The sequence below is a fragment of the Apis laboriosa genome, unplaced genomic scaffold, assembly GCF_014066325.1.
Source record: "Apis laboriosa isolate Shangri-la unplaced genomic scaffold, ASM1406632v1 scaffold122_cov146, whole genome shotgun sequence".
Lineage (NCBI taxonomy): Eukaryota > Metazoa > Arthropoda > Insecta > Hymenoptera > Apidae > Apis > Apis laboriosa.
In genome coordinates, this window is record NW_025221084.1 from 583,583 (window position 1) to 596,174 (window position 12,592).

The window sequence follows — 12,592 nt, forward strand, 5'->3', positions numbered from 1 at the left end:
CTAATGAAATTAGTTATTATATGAATATAATTATATGAACTTTTAAACTCTATATTTGCTTTGCAATAAATTTAAATAAATTAAATTCTAAATATTATTCCTTTTATTATTTTTAAAATTTTTTTAATTTTTATACTTTCAAATACTATTTAATTTTTTAAATACGTAAAAAATAAATAAATATTTTTATCATAAATGTAATGTATAATTATTCAAAAATACATTTTTCTGACTACAAAAATAATTTTAAGGAAACAATGAAAATTATGATATTCTTTTCAATTAAATTATACAATTTATATTTGAGTGGAAGGAAATAATTCAGGATATGTCATGTCACCGAAACGCACATTGAATTCAAATTCTTTTTAATAGTAGAATAACATAACATGCAATTATTGTCAGCACCTTTTCCTGTTAATTTCGTATATATATTTGATTTTAAACGAATATGTTTTCAATAATTGAAAGATAATTTAATAGAATATTGACTGTATATATAGACAAATTATGGAGAATTTTGTTTTCTTTATTTTCTACTGCATTGTTTTACTTTTTCTTCGTGAAGGGATAGTAAGTTATTTTCATAAATTAAAAATTTATTTTATGTAATATGTATATATATAAAACTATTAAATAAGTAATTGTTATATGTATAAAATTATGAAATAAAGTTTTACTTATTTTAGAATATATACAAATATTTTATGTATATTTATTATTTTTGAAACATTCATTTATATTTTTTATTAAATATTAAAAAAAAATATTAAAAAAATTGCAATATATTTAGTATAGAATGAGTAAGAGTTCATTCAATATATTCTTTTTTATATAGATATTTTAATTAATATACATTCATAATTTTAATAATTGAATTTCAGAGGTAGATTTATATATATACGATTTTATGATATATAATTTGTGATTATATATAATTGTGATATTATATTTATATGGATCAATTTATCGATTAGTTTTTTTCCTATCAATCTTAATAAACTTGAAATATTATTTTGATTTTAATATTCTAACTTTTTTTAGACATAATCAATTTGTTTTAATTTAATTTCGAATTATTTGTAAAGAACTTTTAGTATCAATGAATTAAATGAGGGATCTAATAAGCAAGTTCACATTAAATAATATACTGATATTTATATATATAGGATAAACTATGCAAGTAGAATGAGCTGTAATTTCGGTTTCGTTTAAGATAAAGAAAAATCTTAAACGGAAAAATTGAGTTGATAAGGAATATTTTTTAGTAGAAGATATTCTTTTTTTTATTATATATGATATATCAAAATAATGCAATTGTAATAAGGAGATATTTAAATATCTTACCGTTATAAATTCTTCGTATTGTTTTTTAATATTTTTTATCATATCGTTGATTGTATTACATTAGAATAAATCATTTTAATTCATTTTTTTAAATTTTAAAGAGAATCTTCATGAATAATTATGTATTTCTCAACAAAATTTTAATTATGTTTTAAATTCTAAATTTTTTGGGTATTTTATATTAATTCTTTTTAAAAATTATAAAATATTATAAAATAAATGTTAAAAAGCAACTAATTTATGTGAAAAAGCATGATTTCATAAAAATATAAAAAATATAGTTACATTTTTCTAATGCATCATTGCATATTAAAAAAAGTGAATACTTACATCTTGAGTATATAAGTACAAGTGAGTACATAAATCTTACCAAACCATACAATTTTTCTTAATCTTTGATGAAATAAGAAAAAAAAAACTATTCCAGTTATATGTTTTATGTATATATAATTATATATCATTTAATTTATATTTTTGCAATTTATGATGATTTTCTCTGATAATCCTTTATAGATAGATAATAAATATATAAGATATCCCAAAATATGGGAACACTAGTTGTGAACTGAAAATTCCTAAAGTAATTTCAAGCAATATTTTTCTTACAGAAACATTTATTGTAACATTAATGAGTTATTAATAAAAAAATATGTCAATCATAGAGTGCATACGAAACTGTGACGGTAGTATGATGTACCGTCAATCGAGTACAAATAAATAAAAGAAGTATCGATAAGTAAAGATATGTTTATTCATCATTCAAAATGAATAATGCCAAATTATAATAAAAATAATATAAAATTTTTTTAATAAATAAATGATAAATAATATATATTTGAAATAAAAAAAATAAACGATTTATTACAAATTATATTAAATTAAAAAATAAATTAATTAAATAGATGAAATCAATTATTCACCAAAAATTCAACTCAAAACAAACTTTCAAAAAAAACAAACTTTGATATTTTTCTTTAACATTAACCATATTCTGATATTCTTTCTTATTAAATTAATTCTTGATAAATTTGCGCTAAATACTAAACTGAGTATAGATAAAATATTATCAAAAAATAATACATAAAGATAATATATCTTCAAATTAATATATTTATTATTCACTTTACTGCACAGTTATCAACACTGATAAATTGTAATCACTTGTAATCTAATTAAATTTAATTTTTTTCCGCATTATTATATTTTAGTAGTAAACACTTTTATTTAAATCTTTGCAATCATGAAACTGAATAGATGATGAGTGTATTCGTGGATTGAAATCTCTGGCCGAAATTGAATAAATAAAAAGATAAGATGATGTTTTTTCTTTCTAATAATATGAATTATATTAAAAATACGATACAATATGTTATTATGTCTAGTGCTCAAAACACGACGATATCTTTAACAAATCCCAAATTTATATCAAAATACAAAAAACTAATGTTAACGGGACATATTCTCTTTCTGATGATAAATTTGGATGGTCCATAAGGCATATCATAACCAATGACATCTGTAAATCAGTCACTTAATGACATTTATTTGATCAATTATTTTTTAGTTTATTTTTTAATTTATAAATTGTAACGTATCGTTTATTTTTTTATTCTAAATATATATTATTTATCGTTTATTTGTTATAAAAGTTTTATATTCTTTTTATATCAAAATTTGATATAATTATTATTTTCATTAACTTTCATTAATTATTAAATAATAATTAATTTCATTATTTTTAAATAAAATATAATTCGATATAATTTTTTGTTAATAAAAAAATATTTGTTATATTCAATTTACTTTTTTTATTCGTGTTATTTCAACTTGTTCGTATTTAGACTGATGCATATTAACCAACTCTCATCGTGACTAGTCTATCTATTACATCTACAATCTATTTATTAGCCAATATTTTTTGTTAATAACTTGTTAACAATGTCACAACGAAAAGTTTTTGCAAAGATTGCAAAATGTTGCTTGAAATCTTCAATTATATATATATATATATATAATTATAATATAATAATATAATATAAATATATATATATAATATATAAGTAGAATGATACGAGTTATATAATTCAAATTCCACTTTTTGTTTTTTTACAGCTTATTTCTTATTCAAAGTTCATTAAAAAAAATCGTATATCAATATTACATATGTACATATGATAATTTGTGACGTAAAAACATTTTTTTTAACTATATAACATGTTATACCTAGATTTAATTAATATAAAAAAATAGAAAGAACGATTTAAAATAAATAAAATAAAAAAAATAAGTTGATATTATTGATATTCAATTAGATAATATTATTCAATATGTAATTTTTAATAGATATATATAGATTCTTATAGATTTTTATATATTGAATATAAATTTGCTAATCATTTTTTCGCTAAAATTCATAAGTTTTGAAAAAAATTTCAATTTTGAAATATTTTTTGTAGAACCTACAAATTTTGAATAATAATTATTCAGTTATTCTTGATACCAAATGATTATATGATTCTACTTTCCCAAATAAATTAAAGTTATTAGATTATAAATATTTAAATATATGTAAATAATGATTAAAGTTAAAAGTTGAAATGCATCTGTTTTTATTAATATTGTTTTAATTTATTTGAAATAAAATAAAAGAATTTAGAAAATAATGTATTTATACCATACGATAAGGCAGATTTTTTTGCTAGGAAACCATCAAGGAAAAACATCAAGGAATGTTATAAAAATATTTTTGTTTTAAATATAGAAATAAAATAATTTGGTATTAATTAAAATTAAAAGTTCAATGATAATAATAATATTTGATGATGTTAGTTTCGCTGCGATTTTGATATATTATACAGATTAATAAAAATTTATAAAAATTAAAATATGCAATTCTACAATTTTATTGAAATATTTAAAATTATCTCTCGAATAATAATCTTGTAGTTTCTTCAGTGATTGAAATATAAAATATATGGTAACATGTGATATTTTCTGAAATTGTAAAAAAAAAATATAGATTTTAAATAAAATTAAGAATTTAAATAAAAAAAATATTTATGCGATCGAAATATCTATCAAGATTAATTCTTAAAATTACATGCATATGTAATTAAAATTTCTAAATCGTTTCTATCAAAACATCACTTGCTCATTCTTCTTTCTATATTTATATAAACTTATAATTTATACAAATTTCTATTTGTATAAAATTATACTAATTGTAATAACATTTACATTAAGAAATTGATTCAAAAATTTCTCTCAGTCTTTAAGATGTCATTCTGGAAATCAAGAAATGGACATACAATTTCAAAAAGTGTTAAAAACTTGTAGAAATCGCCATATCGATTTAAATACGGTTAATTCGAATGATTCTATATCTACAGAAAACAGTGATATAGGAAGTGATTTTGTTTTTGAAGAAAATGTATACGATAAAAATATTTTTCATAAAAATAACAATAATCATTCATATAATGAATTTACAAATAATCAAAAATATAGGTATGTGATTTAATAATTTAAATTTACAAAAATTAATCTTTGTTTGAATAAAAATATAAATCACACATACATGATAAAAAAATATATACATATAATTTGACTTATAAAACAAATTAATATAAAAATATTAATATAAAAAATCATTTTATTTTAAACATTTGTATTTTTAGAAAATTAATGTATATAAAATTAATTTTTTTTAAAATATTTCTTTTATTATATTTAGAATAGATGACTTAATATAAATTGTTATATAATTATAATATATTATATTATATTATATTATATCACTATACATTTATTAATTATATATATTTAATTTCTATTGTAATATTCATACATTTTAATTTATTTGTTGACATAGAAATTCTGACAAAAATAGCGGTACAAATATTTATTCATCTAATCAATTAATTAAAGGAAATACAAGATATTTACAAAATATAAAACGTATTCATGAAATGAATAATCGAGATTTCTGGAATTCTAAAAATTTGCGTAATAGAAAAAGTGATTTTAATAATAAAGATATGAATAACAAAGATATGTATTTCAATAATGATACTAATCAAAAACAAAATGTAAGAATTATAAATTATTCAAATTAAATATTTTATAATTTTTATATGTAAGATTAATTACGTTATATTAATATTTCATCTAATTTGTTACAGTGTATCATACAATGTTTTTTTAATGAATTAAATGTCGTAAGTACCATTGAACTTAAAATAAAAAAACTTATTTTATTAATTATAACTGCATGCTAAATAATAGGTTGATCAAAAAGGATTTCCAGAAAGAAATTCAGTAATTTCATTAATAAGTCAAAATATTCAAAATCCAGAATTGAAGGATTTTGTTGAAGAATCAATTATAGAATGTTTTCGTTATTTTGAATCAAATAAACGAGAAAAATGTGAATTCTCACAAAATTTATTAAAATGTTTAAATGAAAAAGGACAGCAAGTAAGTTCTAATTTATTAAAATTTGTAGTAATTTATAATATATTTTTAATTTCATGAAAAATAATTTTATAAATCATATATTTTATTTCAGAAATGCGAGGATTGGAAAAATTAAAAAATATATTTTTATAGAATTATTTTAAAAATGTCTAAATATTTATATAATTAAATATGCAAAATAGTAAAATTTGAAAAAATACTTGAAAATATCTTAATATTTTTATAAATCTATAAAAATATTTGATATTAGATTTAATTAATTAAAATATTATTTTACTTATATAATACTTTTATTTATTATAATATTTTATTTTATTATTATATATATTATATTTTACATTTTTCTTACAAGGAATTTCTAATTTTTAAATCACATCTGTTGAACTTCTTTTCCATCAAAAGTCAGACTTGGATAACTTCGATTAGTCAATCCTACTGTTTTTTTTTCGAGGAGCTATATTTCCACTTTTAATTAATCGATTTTTCTATTATGAACAAAACAATTATTAAATAATAAAACAAAATATATGAAATATAATTGTAAGTGATTGAAAAAAATATTATCTAATAGTAGAATCATGTGACTCGCGAAGGAATTCTTTAAAGGAATTTTGTGAGGAAAGAACCATCCTTATAACTTTTTTTTTCAAACAGGTTTTCAAATAGACAAAGAGACATGAAACACAATTGCTCGTGAATTCATCTCTGTTTTAAATCATAATATTACAACATAACATTATAAAAAATATAATAATATAAAATTATTTCAACATAACATTATAAAAAATATAATATTATATTATAACATTATAAAAAATAAAATATAATATAAAATTATTTCATATAAATCATTTATGTACAAATTGCAAATTAATAACATATTTGACAAAATTTATTTATAAATTCTTAATAGTCATCTGTTTCAACATTAGGCTTAGATTTTGCAGACAAAACATTGATATTAATAGAATCAAAAAATAAACAACAAAAATTGAAGATTTCATTTATATAATCTATTCTCATACATATATTATAATACATATACACATATTGAAAATACACAGCAGAATTTGCATAGTATAGTCTCCTGGTAGAAAAAATAGAAGCAGATTCTTTTTCAGTTAATGAAACTACATAATTAACATTTAAAATCTATTTTATCTATAAAATATATTATTGATAATATTAATATTCATTTTAATAAAAAAAAAATTGAATTCATAAAATGATTTTTATTAATATTTATAATATTTTTAGTATTTTTTCTAAATATTTTTGTGTTTCAGAAAAGATAACATAGATGTTAACATGTTTTTATTTAAAATTTAAATTGAAATTGCAAGACTCTGTTTGATTTTTATTATTTTTCTACCATCAGAATGTTTTTATAATCTATTTTCAATTTGATGAAAGATTATATTATAAGTTATTTGCTTTAATAAATTTTATTAAAAATTTTGTTATATTTTGTCAACTAATTTGCTAATATTGCTATAATTACATCTGAATATAACACATCTTACATCAAATTTGTAGTCATTCTATTCATAAAACTTACAACAAACATTCAACAAAATCTGCTTCATGTAAATTTAATTGGAATGTTATTATTCAACTAAATAGAAATAATTTTTATCACATTGTTGAATGATATTAAAAATATATATCATTTATAATCTTTCCTTTGTATTTTGTAAAACATTATATTTCATAACATTGTAAAACATTAGGATAATAAATTCATTGTGAAATATTTTTTTAGTATTTTATATTTCTCTATGGAATTCTTTTTCATAAATATTTAGTATTAATTTACATACACACATATACATTATACAAATCTTTGTATTTGTTTTAGATTCTAGAATAAATTTTTTAAAGTTTCACGAATATATAATTACTCAAAAATATTCCGGCGCTAATATTATATATACTTAACTTTAACAACTTTTTATTAATTATAGAAAAAATAAATTCAAACTTGTTTTTTTCGATAGTATTTTATTGTATTTTATTGTATTTTTTTGTATTTTATTGTATTTTATAAATATGAGAAATATATTTAGGGAATTTGATATAATAAAGTAATATTAAAAATAAAATAAAATTACAATTTTTTTTTCTTACAAAAATATTTGGACATTTTAAAAATTTACAATAAGATAATTAAAATAAATAATTTTAATAGATAGTAATTAATAATAATTTTTTAATAAAAATTAAGTATTGATTTTAAAATAATTTTTATTAACAATATATTTTATTTTTTGGTTTTTGTAGTTTTTTAAACCCATTCAACGATAGCTTAAATAATGCTATAGATTTAAAACACAAATAGGTTTTTATTATATTTGAACATAGGAAAAATATAACCGCTTGATGTATATAATACAACCGAATTTTTCCACATATGAAAAAATTTTGTACGGAAATTTTCCGATTTTGTTATATTATATAATTACAACATTCATATAAATTAATATCTATATGAATAGAATAATATTAAATTATATAGTCTTTTTATTCATATATATATATAATCTTTTTATATATATAGTCTTTTTATTCAATTTTTATCATTAAAGTATTACGATGTATTTGCTTAGACATAATAAAGAATAGATATATTGATAAGAAACTAAATAATTTTGAAAATTCCATAGAATTCACTTTTTTGCAATAAAATTTCATATGGCCATCTCGTTGTTTCATATATGCCAATCATGTTATTATATGCATGCAATGTGCATGGTGAAATAAGTTTTTTATGTTTACAACATTTTTTCGAAGAATTTTACTATGAAGAGTAATTCATAATATTATAAAGCATAAGTTATGTCTATGCTTTCATCGTTATTCATATTTATCTTTATTGAATTCTTTTATCATTTGATACGTAAAAAGTAAAGAACTTTGATAAGTACATTCAAACTAAAAATATTATAAAATTATAAGTTTCTTTTTTATTCTATCTTATTTCTATCTAAAAACAAAAAATATTCATTGTTTTTTTATTTATTTTTTTTATTTATGTTGTTGATTAAAAATTTTAAAAAATAAATTAAAAAAAATTAATTTTTTTGTTTATATAACTTTTTTTTAATTGTATAAATAATTAATAAATATTTTATTAGATGATAGACCTTGTGAAAAAAAATAATTTTTATTTGAAAATATTTTTTGTATTTCTTATAGTTTACAAATTATAATATAAACACTAAATTTTTAAGAGTTGATTTCATCCTTTTAAAATGATTTTGGATAATTGTATAACAAAAAAAAAAAATAAAAACACATACTTATATAAGTATTATATATTATGAAACTTTTATAATTTTTTAAATTTCTAGAGGGAGAGAAATATTTTTTCTTATAAAAAAATATTAAATATCAATATTTAATTTTTATAAAAAAATTTAGTTATTTTATTATAAATTTTTAAAATGCAAAATTTGCAATTTTTAATGTGCAAATATTTGATGAGAAAAATAATTGTGATTTTATTTACTTTTTAATATTATTTTATTATTAAATTAATTAAATTGTTCACATTTATTTTATTTTATTGAAAGAAAAAAAATTTCCTTTTATTTTTTTTATAATATTAATATAATAATTTAACATAGATATAGATTGTTAAAATAAAACATCTATATTTTTGTGAATATATTCATTCCTTATTTATCCAATCTTCTCATCGCAAAATAAAAAATGATTATCTAGTAAATTTTTGTGAAAATAATTTTTGAAATATAATGGAACTATATTGTTATCATACTTTTATTCATATTTTTCCTAAAAATTCAACTTAATATACATTCATGATATTAATTTTTTAAATATATATTGGATAATACATATATTATATTTTAAAGATTATTTATAGTTTTATATTTATATCAATTTATACAGATATATTTATATTTGTTGATCTAAGAAATAAAATCTCTCAATTTATTGATTATTATCTTAATTATTCAATTAATCTTTTATTATCCAATTCTTTCAATTAATCATTTTTTCTTATCAATTGGATTATATATTGATTATTAAGTTTTTTTAATATTGATGAAATTGAACCTATTAGTAACATTTTGAAAAAATATTGCAAATGTATTAATTAATAGAAAATTACTTAAATTTTAATATTATACATTAATATAGCATTAAAACAATAATAATTATTTTTATTTATACCTACATTATATTGTTGTTGTATTATAATATATATATTTGTAATGCATCTTAAAACAACTAAGAAATTACTTTCTTTTCTTCAAGTCTTCAAAGCGTTTCATTAAATCATCAAAATCAATATCTTCGCTAGTAGATGGATTATTTGATGGTAAATTATTCTCCGATGGCACAGTTGGTAAATCTGGAAGCTGAAAATCATTCATCGGCATTTTCGATCGCGGTTGAGGTTTTGGTTTCTGGTCAGACTGTAATAGGAAATCATAAATAAAAGTATTATATAAACACATAACAAATATCTCTAATATATTAAAAAGTAATAATAATAAACAACAATAAAATAAATCTATAAAATGAAAAAGAAAATAGAAAATAAAAATAAAATATTAATAAACTTAAAATAATATACTATTGATTATTTTTTTTAATTTATTTTATTTTATTTATCAGTATTTTATTTGATAATTACTTTTATTAAATTACCTGTTTATTTAAATCAGGTGGAAATGATTCATATGGTGGAGGTTGATTATTTTCCTTAAAATATAAAGATTTTATTAATTATGAAATAATTTCATTCATAGAATTCATATTATCACTCACAGGTTTGTTTCCATTAGAATTATCTAAAGGAATGTTGTATAAAACATTACTTAGATTATAAGGAACATTTTGATCTTTATTTTCTAAAGTTGTTGGTGGAGTTACAAATCCTATAGTTTCTTTTTCTGAATTCTAAAAGAAATAATTTAAATAAAAATATGAATAAAAAATCAAAAAAATATTACATACAATTAGATTAAATGCAGGATTTGGTAATAAAGGAGGTTGAGGAAAACCAATAAATCCAACTGGTTGTGGTACAGTTATGCCTCCAGAAGCTATGTCTAAATTGTTCCTTTCTGTATTATTTTCAACATCTATTAATAAAGCATCTTGACCTTCTATCATTACCTATAATGTCACAACAAAAGTGATATTGATAATGTTTTTATTTTATAATTTCTACCTGTGGATCTGGTTCATATTCAACATTATAATTTTTTGCAATTTCTATAAGATATTTTTCTACAAGAAGCTTAGATGGTGACTGCACACTCATTTTATGTTTCAATTTTTCAGAAATAGTTTGTACTGCCTCTTCTCTACATGCTTCTGTATATTGTTTTCCATATTTTGATGTGAAGATATCAGCAATTACTTTAATTTCTTGAACATCAGTTTGTATTCTAGGAGCAGCCCAAATTATCGTAGAAATAGCCTCTGCTAAACCTTCATCTAAATTTCTATAACAATGAATATTAATAGCAATTATAATTAAATTAATAATTTTTTATATTTTAAAATATAAAAATTTAAAAAATATCAATTATCATTTATATTTTTTTAAGATGATTAAAAATTTAGAAAATTTATTTATCATTTACTTCATTTGTTGAATAAGTCCAAAACGTGCAAGTAAGAGATCACAATACATTTCGAGTAATTCCATTGCTTCAACCATATAGTCTTCTCTAATAATATGTTCAACGCGTATTTTTGCTCTTTCAATTTTTCCTGCAGCAAGATAATCAGCTATTTCTTTTCGTGCTTTCTGGGCAAGTTCAGTTTTTTTTTTTTCAAGTAATTTAAGCCGATTTATTGTTAGACGTAAATGTGTTTTTAATTTGGTATAATTTGGTCCACTCGAAAACATTTCTTTAATTGAATTTGTTACAAATAAAGAAAAAATTCAAATAATTTTTCATGCCTTTATGTACCAAATATATAATAGAGGTTATTTAAAAACTGAGTCACTGTCAGTGACAGTTCATAAGATCAAATGCATGATTCTAATAGATGAATATATGTATAATGTCGAAGTATTTATTTTTATTTATAATTTTAATTATTTATAATTTTAAATAAAATAATATATTTTGTATAAAAACTAAAACAAATATACAAATAAAAAATAATAAAATAATTAAATATGGTCTTAAAAAGGCACAGTTATAGATACTTAATATTATTTTTATGACTCATATTTTATACATTTTTTAATGAATTATTTGATATAATGTAAGATAAGTGTACAAATAAAAAATAAGGCGCTACTTTTAAATATTTCAATTTTTTTTGTAAAAAAATATATTTTTACACAGCTAATAATTCAATTATATTAATATTATAAATATTATAAGTAAATTATATATGTATATATATTAGTAGTATCTATCTTAGTATAAAAAATAATTATATAAAAATTGTTTTAAAGAATTATAAAAATAATTATAATTATAATTTCAAAATATTAATTTAAAAAATTATAAAATTTAAAGAAACTTTTAAATTAAAGAAAAAAGATTATTTTAAAATAAATTAAAAAAATTCAAAATATTAATATAATATAATATAAAATATTTTACATTAAAATAAATCAAATATAAATAAATTTTTTTATTTAATTAATAAAATTATATTTATTTCTAAAATATTATTTAAATATAGATATATTGTAATATGTATATGTATATAAATATATAAATATATATATATATATATATATATGTAATATAATATAATATAATATAAT

General features: G+C 17.9%; 2 protein-coding genes across 3 annotated transcripts; one reads left to right on the forward strand and one right to left on the reverse strand.

Annotated features, from left to right (window-relative positions):
• The first annotated feature begins 255 nt into the window (after positions 1-255).
• Positions 256-5,938, forward strand: LOC122720195 (probable serine/threonine-protein kinase DDB_G0283337). The gene is made up of 6 exons (XM_043946728.1): positions 256-573; positions 4,616-4,854; positions 5,219-5,435; positions 5,529-5,564; positions 5,632-5,823; positions 5,915-5,938. Exons 1-6 carry the CDS (start codon positions 511-513, stop codon positions 5,936-5,938), a joined length of 771 nt encoding a protein of 256 aa, XP_043802663.1. The 5' UTR covers positions 256-510.
• A 3,905-nt stretch (positions 5,939-9,843) lies between these two features.
• Positions 9,844-11,967, reverse strand: LOC122720194 (IST1 homolog). Of its 2 annotated transcripts, XR_006347728.1 has the most exons (7): positions 11,445-11,967; positions 11,027-11,303; positions 10,810-10,971; positions 10,621-10,752; positions 10,501-10,554; positions 10,025-10,265; positions 9,844-9,903 (listed from the first exon to the last, which is right to left on the reverse strand). XR_006347728.1 is itself a non-coding variant. In XM_043946727.1 (6 exons), the coding sequence occupies exons 1-6, from the start codon at positions 11,711-11,713 to the stop codon at positions 10,086-10,088; spliced, it is 1,074 nt and encodes a 357-aa protein (XP_043802662.1). In that variant the 5' UTR covers positions 11,714-11,967; the 3' UTR covers positions 9,946-10,085. The 2 variants fall into 2 exon arrangements, 1 of the variants encoding a protein (XP_043802662.1); XM_043946727.1 differs by lacking the exon at positions 9,844-9,903 and having other exon boundaries at positions 9,946-10,265.
• Positions 11,968-12,592: the final 625 nt, after the last annotated feature.